Source organism: Polypterus senegalus, chromosome 11 (genome assembly GCF_016835505.1).
Source record: "Polypterus senegalus isolate Bchr_013 chromosome 11, ASM1683550v1, whole genome shotgun sequence".
In the NCBI taxonomy this organism is placed as follows: Eukaryota; Metazoa; Chordata; class Cladistia; order Polypteriformes; family Polypteridae; genus Polypterus; species Polypterus senegalus.
The window spans coordinates 68,060,598-68,073,687 of record NC_053164.1 but is presented as its reverse complement, the minus strand read 5'-3'; the positions used below and the strand labels follow the sequence as shown (position 1 = coordinate 68,073,687).

Below are 13,090 nucleotides of genomic sequence, written 5' to 3'. Positions count from 1 at the left end.
AACTCTCCCTGAGACACAATACACTTTTCCCACCACATTTTCCATTGTTCAAAACTGTTCTGAAAATGATGCAAAGTGATAGCCTTCAGTGTTCCTGTTGTTTGCTTCTTGACCTCCTCTACATCCTGGAAACGCTTTCCTTTATGGTCCCTCTTCATTTTTGGAAATTAGAAAAAATCACAGGGTGCAAGGTCTGGGAAGAAGGTGGGGGAGCAGGTTGGGTTGAGTGGGTATGGAAACTGTTGCCATCTTGTTTTTCATGAGAAACAATACTGTGTGGGTGGGAGTGTTATCGAGATGCAGAAGCCACTCGCCTGATCTCCGCAATTTGGGTCATTTTCTCAACACTGCATCATTCAATTTCTGAAGCATTTTAAGGTAAAAACCATTGACTGGTTCAAAGCTTCTTCTTTGAAAGCCTCTAGAAGCAGCTTCTGTTGCTGTTTACCCCAAAAGGAAACAAAACTTGATGCAAACACTTTATTCTTTAAAGTCTGTCATCACAAAATTGACAAAGACAGTAACAGAGGCTCAATAAAAAAATTATAATGACCTTACAGACCTTTCTCCAAGGATGCCGATTGGCCAAATGATGCAGAGGGCAGTCTAGTACACGCACCTAGCTGGTAAACGTCAGAACTAACGCCCCTTCAGCCTCCAGAAAAAAATTCTCATTATTTTTGTGTCCCCCTTTGTATGAAGCTTGGAGGGATTTCAAGGCAGCTATAAAAGGTGTTTGTTGATCTTCTTCTCTAGTTCATCTACCACTGTAGTCGGGACTTCGTACACTGTCAGGAGCCACATAATTCTACTTACTCACATATTTCTAGATAGAAATCTGTATTGATAACGTCATAGGCTGACAAGTCTGGCATTCCAGTGAAGTTCAGTTTTCCTCAAAAAATTCTCTGCTTGCTTCTCAGTTTGTTACCCAAGAAGGTCTTGTAGGTTATTTCCCTAGCCATTTGATAGGGTTGCCTTTAATAGCTGGAATATCTTCACCCTGTGGCTGCAGCTTGAACTTGGTGGTAATTACACCCTGATCACTAGACTTCTTGACTTGACTATGTGGTCCAATGATGATAGGGTTACCTGTACATGAGTGGTGGTAGTTACTGTGATGTAATCCATGAAGCCTCTGATGGCCAACAGGTAGCTCCAAAAGACCACAGTCCATGAGATTATTTGAAGCTGCTATAGTATGGACATTGGTGTGCATTCTCACAGATGCCTACAGTTTTGTGATAATTATCTTGGTCACCATGTGCTTGGCTTCACGGTGGCACAGTGGTAGCACTGCTGCCTTGTGGTAAGGAGACCCAGGTTCACTTCCCGGGTCCCCCCTGGGTGGAGTTTGCATGTTCTCCCTGTGTCTGTGTGGATATCCTCCTTATGCTCCGGTTTCCTCCCATAGCCCAAAGACATGCAGGTTAGGTGCATTGGCGACCCTAAATTGTCCCGTGTGTGTGTGTGTGTGCCCTGCAGTGGGTTGGCACTCTGCCAGGGATTTGTTCCTGCTTGCGCTCCAGCACACCCCCGTGACTCTGTGTTAGGATATAGATGGCTGGAGAATGACTGACTTACTTAATGACCATACGCTGGATTTGATAGACAGAAAATCTGGGGCACTTTATGGGGTTGGAAACTGTAACAAGCTGCTGTTAACAGGACAGTGAATATGTGTGGCTTGCATGTGATATTACAGCTTCCTCCCAGTTCATTACAACATACAAACAGACGTATTGTTCAAATGATGCATTTACTCATACAGTACCGCCATCTAGTGTTGGTCTACAAACACACTAACAACTCACTGCAGTTCATGAGCATGGCTCTGGAATTTAAATTTACAACTTTGAGAATTTTCTGTAATAAGGTTACACCCTCGGATTCATAAATGTTTGGTACATTAGGGTTTGCAAATCTAATTCCTGATTTACCTGCTCTGCATCACCTCCGTATGTTTTTTACATCAACAGTCTTCTTCTTTCGGCTGCCCCTTTTAGAGGTCACCACAACAGATCATTTTCTTTCTTATCTTCCTGTCCTCTGTATTTTGTTCTGTTACACCCACCACCTGCATGTCCTCTCTCACCACATCCATAAACCTCCTCTTAGGCCTTCCTCTTTTCCTCTTCCCTGGCAGCTCTATCCTTAGCATCCTTCTCCCAATATACCCAGCATCTCTCCTCTGCACATGTCCAAACCAACACAATCTCGCCTCTCTGACTTTGTCTCCCAACTGACCAACTTGAGCTGACCCTCTAATGTACTCATTCCTAACCCTGTCCATCCTCGTCACCCCCAATGCAAATCTTAACATCTTTAACTCCGTTACCTCCAGCTCTGTCTCCTGCTTTCTGGTCAGTGCCACCGTCTCCAACCCATATGACACAGCTGGGTATTATTAGTAACATAAGTTTCATTGCATCAATGTTCAAAATGGCACACATTAGCACCATGAAATATAGTTTATTAAAATAAGCCTTTTGTTGGCATGGCTGTGACAAAATGAAGTCATTTTTCTAATAACGTCTGTTTTTTATGTGAAAAGCACCTGGAAAACCTTTTTTTTTCATTTGGTGTCTGCTTGCACAGTACATGTTGTCCAGGTTCCAGGTTCAGTTGAAGTAAGTGGTACCACCCTGGGACGAGAGAGGGTGCTACCTATCACTAATAGCATTGTCTCCTTTCTCTTTCTCAGACTTAAGAAACCATCCCTTAAGGGTACTGAAGTGAAGTAAGCCGTGTCCCGTCTAGTCCACATGATATAAAAGGAGATCGCTCCCGGTAGGTGGTGTTTCATTACGATATTGACCTTACTTCTGTGCTGAACTAACCCATAAAACTCATGTACTGATGTTCCAGAGAAGACAAGAGAGACTGTTATGAAGACGCGTTGGCACATAATTTCCTTTTAATTTTATTTTTGCCCATGTGGCACCCCAAGCATCTGACTTTGTCCCGTGTCCTCATTTTCCCAGCTACAATGTACACAGTAATTACATCTGCATATCTGCAGTGTACGTCTGTGTGATTACTGTGAAAATACTGTGTAACTTATGTAAGGCGTTAGGTGACGACTCATTTCTTATTCCTGTTCTGTACTTGATTGTCTACTTACCTGTACTGTACAAGTATTTGATGTACACACTAACTATACATTAATAATGACAAAATACACATAATATTAGTAATAACTGAGTAACTACAGAGGAAGTGCACATGAGAAACTTACTGTCAAGGGTTAAGTTTATAAAGAAGTAACGATGGAAAGCAAACACAGGTAAGGTGTCTAGAAAGACATAAATCAGAAGAATGAACTAAAACTAAATAAAACATCAGAGCTTGGCTTGAGAAAATGTTTGTTTTATTTAACACTGCATTGAATGTTCACAAAGAAGACCTTTAGATATTCTTGATATGCAGTCTTAAGGAATCTCCCTCTGTGTGTCTGTCACCATTAGAAATGAATAACGTCAAGTCATAATTAAAGTTTATTTGTGTCCCTGCCCATATCAAACTGGCTCGGTGAGGAACTAAGGCACTTGAAGCACAAGCTGACTGTGGAAGCGGACTATCATATGTGATATTCTCCACTGTTTGTTGCTTTATATCTTCAGAACTTTAGAAGTTTTTTACTATAATTTTCAGATATGTTTTGGCTTAAAGTACTTGGAATAATCTGTGGGTTACAAATATGTTTTGCTGGTAAGTTTTAAATTCACTAAGATTTTTTTATCACTTGAAATTACTTGCAAGTTTTTATCTTTCATTATTTATTACAGTGTCAAAATGTTAACAGGGATCTTATTTTTATTAAATATCCTCAATGCAAGAAAAAGTTTAGGAACAATTTGAAATTTTTCAAATTCCTGCATTGTTTGCTGCTATAATGTGATTTGGTATTCATCTACAGTAAGTAATAATAATAGTTAAAGAAAGCCTATTCAGGCAAAGTGACGTAACTTTATTGAACATACTGTTTAAAGTACTCCTTTCTTTTCACTCAATATACTTGTTTAGAACTGTGTTTTCTGCTCCTAGTGCTATAAAAACAAAAAAAAAATATTTGCAATTACAAAAAGCTTTGAGACTGTCTTTAATTTCTATAAAGCCTAATATTGAAAAACTATTGAGCAAAGTGCAAGCACAAGGCTCCCATTGACTATTTTGTGATTCTCGTCATTGAATTGTATGATTATACAGTATTTAATCAAAATGCATATAATTAATATGTATGTAACCAATAAATTGTATGTATAATTTATTTTTCATTGCTATTGCCAGTTTCTTTGTCATCTGGCAACTAATTAAAAAGCTTTGTTATTGAATATAGGCCGTGAATGCTAGAGGGCGTCTTTGACACCCAAACCCCAAACAGGATCACACAAAACAATCTTGGGTTAAAATTAAAGGGGGGTTTATTACACAAATTTGTACCTCTTTCTCTTTTCTTCTCTCCTCTCTCTACCACACTGCTCTCCTCCAGTCACATTTTATTGAGGACCCTTTCAGTGCAAGGGCTTTAGCTTGTTTGAAGCACTTCCGGGTCACATGGAAGTTCCCAATAGCAGGGAGTGTAACTCCCCGCAGCACCCTCATGACACACCAATGGACTTCAGCAGGGCTGCGTTACCGGACTACAATTACCAGCATACCGTACTGGTTTCTGACCAGGCACCGATATGCACGGCTGCTTCTGTCTAGTGTCCTTGGGGAATAAACTGCTCCCAGCAACAGTCCTTTCCTGTCCTCCTTTATCCCAGTCATGGAAGGTACTCCAAATATATCCGGTCTGGACACCAGTCCATCTGCCTGGGCTTCCCATCTGGGTAAGGAATCTTCCTCTCCTTCTTCAGAGATGTCCATCCATCCACCTGGGGAGTCTTGTTCAGGAAAGCACCTGAGTTTACATTCTTAACCTTACATATTTAAACACTTTTGCACTAAGGGGTATGTGGCATAATTGCACCTAAATTACATACCCAAAAATACACGGCTATTACTCATTTATTGTAATAAAGAAGCTGCAAATGGCTGAAGAATGGCAAGTATACCACTCCAAAAATTTCAGAAGAAAGTTTGTATATGATTAAAAACATTTGTTTACACCAATATCAACTAAATAAATATTACAGTTGCAGTTTAATATATTTTGTTATTTTTTAGTAAAACTAGGGGGCTTCGCCCCCTGTTCGCTTCGCTAGCCAACTTCGTGTCTCTGCCGCTCGCATATGTGGATTTCACTTTCGCCAAGCAACAAATCTTTTAATTCTCGCATTTAGGCCTCTACATTGGGAAGAAACACTACTTTTCCCTGATGGCAACACAAATTAGATGATCTACAAGTCTCCGACTTAAAGTTTAAAGCCAAACAATATCTACATACTTCTGTCATATCAGTCAGTCATTTCCAACCCACTACATCCTAACACAGGGTCACGGGGGTCTACTGGAGCCAATCCCAGCCAACACAGGACACAAGGCGGGAACAAATCCCGGGCAGGGTGCCAATCCACAGCAGGACACACACACCAAGCACAATTTAGGAATGCCAATACACTTAACCTGCATGTCTTTGGACTGTGGAAGAAAACCCACGCAGACACAGGGAGAACATGCAAACTCCACGCAGGGAGGACCCGGGAAGTGAACCCAGGTCTCCTAACTCTGAGGCAGCAGTGCTACCACTGCGCCACCATGCTGCCCCACTGTCATATCACCTATGTCCATATATTCGATCTCTTTTCTGTAATTTCACTGAGTAATAATTTCCGTTTGTTAGCGCTATTGCCATCTTTACTATCAGTTTTTTGAGACTTTTGAATTTTAGTACTTTCATAATCTCTAACCTGCTCTGCATTTATGTTTCAGGTTGCATTAGAGGTATTGGTTGCGTTTAACGTTTTTGTTCTTTTTGGGTTTGAAATTCACACTCAAATTCTTTTTAAATTTACAGTTTTACTATGACACTTCAGTAAAAACAATATTTGAAATTACCTTTTAGTCAGTATCATGTTGAATTTTGATGCCGTGTTTAGAATTACGTCAACGTATACCTGCCCATGAGTGAATATTGTTTCTTTCTCTCTACATGAACTGTGTCTGACAATAGCATTCACATGAATGAGAAATTATTGAACTGTGTTAGAGGTTGTAAATGTTTGAGATGTGGGCAGGACTTTTCCAAATCTCTCTGCATAAAGTCTTGTCTTGCGGGTCTTTAAATTATCTCTGAGAAAGTCACGTCTCTTCCCAGGCTAAAGAGTATCACCTTGTCTCAGAATTGTTTTATTATAATTGAGAGAAATGTACTTACTGCATACAAACCACTCTGAAGCAGTAAGTAATTTGCAACTATCCATCCATCCAGTATCCAACCCGCTATATCCTAACTACAGGGTCACGGGGTCTGCTGGAGCCAATCCCAGCCAACACAGGGAGCAAGGCAGGAAACAAACTCCAGGCAGGGTGCCAGCCCACCGCAGGGCAGACACACACACCAAGCACACACTAGGGACAATTTAGAATCACCTAAACACCTAAACTGCATGTCTTTGGACTGTGGGAGGAAACCGGAGCACCCAGAGGAAACCCACGCAGACACAGGAAGAACATGCAAACTCCACGCAGGGAGGACCCGGGAAGCGAACCCGCATCTCCTAACTGCGAGGCAGTAGCGCTACCCACTGCGTCACTTTACTGCCCAATTTGCAACTATGTATGTATAATTATGTACTGATCCCAAACTTTAATTTCAAAATTATTTTTCATACCAGTCCTTGAAACAATTTTGTTTACCATTAGACACAGAGGAACCTTACATTTTATACACTAGGTTGGGTTTTTTGTGCTGCAGTTCGGTCTTTTGTTGCAGTTGCCTTACAGAAGTTCAATGTGTTATTTATTTATTTATTATTTGTTGTGCTTGCTTTTTTCTTGCATTTCACATCTGGAATAAACTAAGTACATGCATAATGTGGCGTTCAGAGGATGCTCCTGCTGTCCAGACCCAACACAGACAGACGCAGGACATAAGTTCTACACACCTGCTTTTAGTTTTTCTTTCCCATTTCCCACTAGTAAACACAGTTCCAAAGCACAAGCATAATACTTTCTTTTCTTTTCTTTCCTCTGTTTCTGTCCAATCCCCCTCAACTCCTCCTGGCAAGCTTAGTCTCCCTTCCTCTGGTGCTCCAAACCTGTAGCATTGTAGCAAGCCGGGGTGGGGGGTGATCTCTGTCGTCCCGGGAGAGGCATTGCCCTGTGCCAGCTCCTTCCCCTGGTCCTTCCATTACACAGGTGTCCCGGGCCAGGTATGAACCTATTACAATACATTTTCACACCAGCATCTTTCAGTGTTGGGTTACATTAGTGACTACAATGCCTTTCTTGACAGCCCTGAGTGCAGAGCTAGTCATACAGACATATACATCTAAACCAGTATTTGTCAGGCACTTTAGAGTCTCAGGAGGCTGTCGCCAGCTTGTGAGCATATGAGTCTTGTTTATGGTCTAATCTGACCCCCACCTTTACCATCCACTGTGTGGAGCAATACGGCCTCGTGAGGCTTTTTATCCTGTTTCTAACCACATTTCCCTTCAACCACTTTGACCCTGTGGCCAATGTTTGATTTTATTTCCCTTTTGTAATCATGCTTGTTTGTCTTTTCCCATGGGGTGGCGTTAGTAGGGGAATTGAGGGTGAAGCCAGCATGATTAGAAACAGGATTGAAAATACTGCATGGCACTGTCTATCCCTTTGCGACACAGGGACGTGAGCAGCGTGATACAGCAGTATTCAATCTTCCTTGTGTGAAAGTTCGAGAAGCACGAGTACAGCACTTCAACTACTTATGGTTATATTAAGAAGTTAAACATTTTTTGATATACTATAAGTTGACATTAAAAGAGCGCTGCTCAGAAAACTAGCATAAGGAGAATGTGCAGCAGGCAGCCTCTGTGTATGCCAATTGAACCCATGACACTTAAACTGTAAAACTGTATGAGGTGTTGCTTCAAAGCCATACAAAGTAGTACTTACAAATTAATTGTAGCCTTGAGTCCTTCATTAAACATGTTCTCAATAAAGTCAAAACTTTGCTTAGAATCTAACTTACATTTTGTGTGTAACGATGCTACCCAATGGTAATGAGTATTTCACTGCATTTGGCTTGACGTCGGTGGGATATTTGATAAAAACAGAGTAACTCAGCTGGGGTAACCCCTTATGGTATATGTGTGCAAATTGTACTGTATATTATAATAAAGAAAGAGAGCAGACAACATAAAATCTTATGATTTTTTTTTTTGAAAGAAGACACATTTGGCTATGTAGAAATAAAATTTTGCTTCTGAATAACTTGTGTGTTTACTGAATCATACACGAACAACTTTGAAATATGTTGGTGTCCTGCCGGTTTGGTGGACTCAGGATTGGGTCACTGCTTTTTTGCAGATGATGTTGTCCTGTTTGCTTCATCAGGCCATGATCTTCAGATCTCTCTGGATCAGTTTACAGCCGAGTGTGAAGTAGCTGGGATGGGAATCATTACCTCCAAATCCGAGACCATGGTCCTTAGCCGGAAAAGGGTGGAGTGCCCTCTCAGGATTGTTGGAGAGATCCTGCCCCAAATGGAGAAGTTCAAGTATTTCGGGGTCTTGTTCACAAGTGAGGGAAGAATAGCGTGGGAGATCGACAGGCGGATCGGTGCGGCATCTGCAGTGATGTGGGCTCTGCATCGGTCCGCCGTGGTGAAAAAGGAGCTGAGCCGTAAGGCAAAGCTCTCAATTTACCAGTCGATCTACGCTCCTACCCTCACCTATGGTCATGAGCTGTGGATAGTGACTGAAAGAACAAGATCATGAATACAAGCTGCTGAAATGAGTTTCCTCCGCAGGGTGTCTGGGCTTTCACTTAAAGATAGGGTGAGAAGCTCAGTCATCCGTGAGGGGCTCAGAGTAGAGCCACTGCTCCTCCGCATCGAGAGGAGTCAGATGAGGTGGCTTGGGCATCTGATCAGGATTCCTCCTGCACACCTTCCTGGTGAGGTGTTCCGGGCACGTTTAACCTGGGAGGAGGCCCCGGGGAAAACCCAGGACACGCTGGAGGGACTATGTCTCCCGGCTGGCCTGGGAACGCCTTGGGATTCTCCCGGAAGAGCTAGAAGAAGTGGCTGGGGAGAGGGAAGTCTGGGCATCTCTGATGAAGCGGCTGCCTTCACAACCCAATCTCAGATAAGCGGAAGAGGATGGATGAATGTTGTCCTGCCAATGAGACACCTCATGCATAAGTGGTTAATTCAAAAAGTTCCTTCTCCTAGGGGCACATAGTTAATAGCATCTTATTCTGTATCAATCATTGCAATACGTCTATAGAAGGACATCTGAATCTGCCACCTGGAGGGTTAAATTGGATGCTATAGCTCAGTATGAGGTATATACTTGCATAACAATAACCTGATAAATAATGATATGAAAATTTTATTTTTGAAAAATATGCCATTAATTGCTATTGCTGCAAGTACTATTATAAGATTCGGAATTTCAGAAGTAATCTATAGATTGTCACTATTATCTTTGTACAGTAGTATTGTGGGGTAAGCAGGGTTTACTAGATTTGTTATTGAGTTGGCCCACTTTGATGCAGACTAGGCTTAGGATTTGCTCATAAAGATACACACACACACACACACACACGTACACACGCACACACACACACGCACACATATCCACTTAATTACTGATTATGATTCATGCCTGCACATCCTGCCATTCCTCAGTACTTCACATACGGACTCACTAGCTTTGGCAAGAGCAGACTTAACAGATATCGCTGTGTGTCTCCTAGAAACTGAAGACTGATATTCCTTAGTTATTGCCACTTAATGAGCAATGCTCTGTTATTCTTTACTGTGGGGCTCTTTATTGGAGACAACCTTCTTCAGTCTGCTAACCCTTCGGGAAATAAAGTGACAATCCACCCACATCAGGTGTCCTGTATCTACTTTATTACTTAATTAGCTCACAATGTCCAAACAATGCATACTTATACTATATGTTTTAAAACAAAACAGTATTTATTAAAATAGAGTATTAATAATAAAATATAAATGAACACAGAAAGTCTTATATAAAGTCCTAATAAAAATACACCCTTCTTTCAAGTCAAAGATCTTCACATCTTCAAATAATAAACATTATTTTACGCAGGCATATGAAAGCTGGGGGTTGCGCAGTGGGTAGTGCTGCTGCTTCGCAGTTAGGAGACCCAGGTTCGCTTCTCAGGGTCCTCCCTGTGCGGAGTATGCATGTTCTCCCTGTGTCTGCGTGGGTTTCCTCCGGGTACTCCGGTTTTCTCCCACAGTCCAAAGACATGCAGGTTAGATGCATTGGCGATTCTCAATTGTCCCTAGTGTGTGCTTGGTGTGTGTGTGTGTGCACACCCTGCGGTGGGCTGGCCCCCTGCCTGGAGTTTGTTTCCTGCCTTGCGCCTTGTGTTGGCTGGGATTGGCTCCAGCAGACCCCCGTGACCCTGTAGTTAGGATATAGCAGGTTGGATAATAGATGGATGGATATGAAAGCTAAAGAGCAGCACCAAAGGAAGCATCTATACGAGGAGCTTGTCTTTCAGGCAGCTTTTTTTGATTTAGACGTCAGGCTGATACATTTATGGTGTCTCTGAAGTCCAGATTGATGGTGTCTCTCTGGTGAAATACAGTCCCTTACCTTCTCCCTTGGCTATCCTTTCCTTATGCTAAATTCTCCACTTGGGTATCTGGACCTCGTGAATTTACTTACAAATAGTTGGTTAGTCACACTCTCTGGCTTTAAAAGCTTTACTCATGAAAGCATGAGCAAAACATCAAGAGTGTTTAAGTATACGGCCTCCAATTCCCTAAAAATTAGCTACTCCGTTCGGGCATTTGAGTTACTCTAACCTTGTCACCATTATAACTTATAATGCACATTGAGACAAAATACATAGGATTGTAAATCACAACATGAAACACAATCTCAGCCATTGCTCTATGTACTGTATGACGTGTGTGAGAAAAACTCTGCAGGAAAAATGTTCACAGGCCATGCACAGCTCACCTCAATCAATGTGACTGTCATTGCTTTTAATTTTGGTCCTGCAGTTTCAAAATGATGGTTGTCCACTTAATAACCTTTTAGAAACCAGAGATGCTCTTACTGTATTTTCCCTATAATTTTCTTGAAATTGTAAAGAGACACATGAATCCTATAGGATGAAACTTAATGAATCAAAGTAAAATCAAACATATTGGAATATCATGAATAAGATAAGATAAAACACTGTATTAGGAATAATTAATTGCCAGTATTCGATTAATGTTTCAATTTCTAGTATGGCATATTAAGATCTGCTATATTCTGCAAAGTAATTCTGAAAGTTATTAATTAAATCTACAGGAAGGCTCAGTGTATCTCTCCTCCAGAAGCCAATGCCTGAAAAAAACACTGAGATCACTTGTACGATCAATGATTTCTACCCTGCAACTATTGACGTACAGTGGTTCAAAGATGAAGCACAACCTGTACCAGCAATAAGCGGACACCTGCTACAGAATGATGATAACACCTACCTGTTCAGCAAGGCTGTGAATGTGAGTCAGACAGATTATGATAAACATCTCTTCTCCTGCCACGTGAGTCATTCCAGCCTGCCCAGAAAACTCATTGTACCCTTGAATAAAAAAAGGTAGGAGTTTTAAAGAGATATTCCAAGAAACTTAGAAATGCAACATGTGAAATATTAGGAATGTTTATTCTGTACTCTTCTGTATGTTTTTGTCAATTCATGATGGTTACATGTGAGAGAGAAATTAATGTTCTAAAAGGAATTAATTCTTAATATGATTTAAGTACTGAAAAAATGGATTTGTTCTTTTTTTAGGCTCTGATTAATTCATTTTATTGAAGTTTTCTTTGCCCCAGCAAAGCAAATTACACACATATTTTCCTTTCCTAAAAATGAATTGATTAGCTAAGTGTAAAGATCAAATATGAATCCTGAAATAGTTTAAAGTTCTACCACAATAATTGACTGCTGCTTGACACACTCAAGCAGATATTAAAGCTGTTAGCAACTGGGTGCTGTTTAGAGTCTTTGCCGGACTACCTTCTCCATGGAGTTTGTTATTTTAGGGAATGGATGCCAGGAAACTGAGCTGTGCATTCAAAAACAGTGTGGCGGGACGCCCCTTCTACTTATGTTCTGGGGGAGCAGCCATGGGCTCCTCAGTATCTCCCCCGGGACACTTGGTGGCCTCAGATGGAGTTCTCCACAACCCTGTGGCGATCTGGGGTGGCCGCCAGGGGGTGCTGCATGGTTCCCGGAGCCAGCATGGACACCTCTACAGCCCCGCCCGGAAGTCTAATTAGCAACAGGTGATCAAACAGCTGGAGCACCTCCAAGTGGGCTATAAAAAGGGCCAGCACTCAGGAGCCAGAATCGGGAGGAAGAGGACAAGGTTGCCTGGGAGGAGTGGTGGTGCCAAGGTGGAGAGTTGTGTTGTTGAGATCAAGTGCTTTTGGGACTGTGTTGTGGCTGGAGGGATTATGGGGAAGACGTGCCCTCCAGCTGAAGAAAAATAAAGTCTGTGTTGTATTTTTACACGTGCCTCTGGGTCAGTCTGTGCCGGGTCAGACGCAATATAGCGCCTTTATCACAACAGTCAGATTCATCTCACATTTTAGCAATTAACCGTAACTCCTTTAGCTGTTGTTCAGCTGAGCAGAGGCAGACTAAGGTGGTCATGGGCCCCTAGGCTACTCTTTGTGTGGGCCCCCATTGCAGAGGATATAGACAGCCCCACTTTCTCATAATGCTTTACCAAAAAAAAAAAGATTTAATGCCACGTGTAATAGCATGCTGGAAATATTACATAGCGAAATGCACCCACTCGGGTGCACTAGCATCAACAAACATCCGCAGAAATACCTTGACAGCCTTTAGCATAAATAGCAACTCCACAGATAAAAGGCATTAAAAGTGGATTTGCAAGTTAATAACCGCTTTTAGCTTTCTAAACCAACAGATGCAACAATGGCAGTAGTATAAA

General features: G+C 41.7%; 1 protein-coding gene across 2 annotated transcripts in view; it reads left to right on the top strand.

Annotated features, from left to right (window-relative positions):
• LOC120539124 (zinc-alpha-2-glycoprotein-like) overlaps positions 1 to 13,090 on the top strand; it is a 117,257-nt gene that overhangs the window by 94,308 nt on the left and 9,859 nt on the right. The window contains exons 1-2 of one of the 2 annotated variants that reach the window (XM_039768917.1): positions 3,555 to 3,711; positions 11,439 to 11,727. In XM_039768917.1, coding sequence (XP_039624851.1) covers positions 3,657 to 3,711; positions 11,439 to 11,727 — 344 coding nt within the window. In that variant the 5' untranslated portion in view covers positions 3,555 to 3,656. Of the gene's footprint in view, positions 1 to 3,554; positions 3,712 to 11,438; positions 11,728 to 13,090 lie in introns of those variants that run through there. The other variant, XM_039768918.1, reaches the window with a different exon arrangement.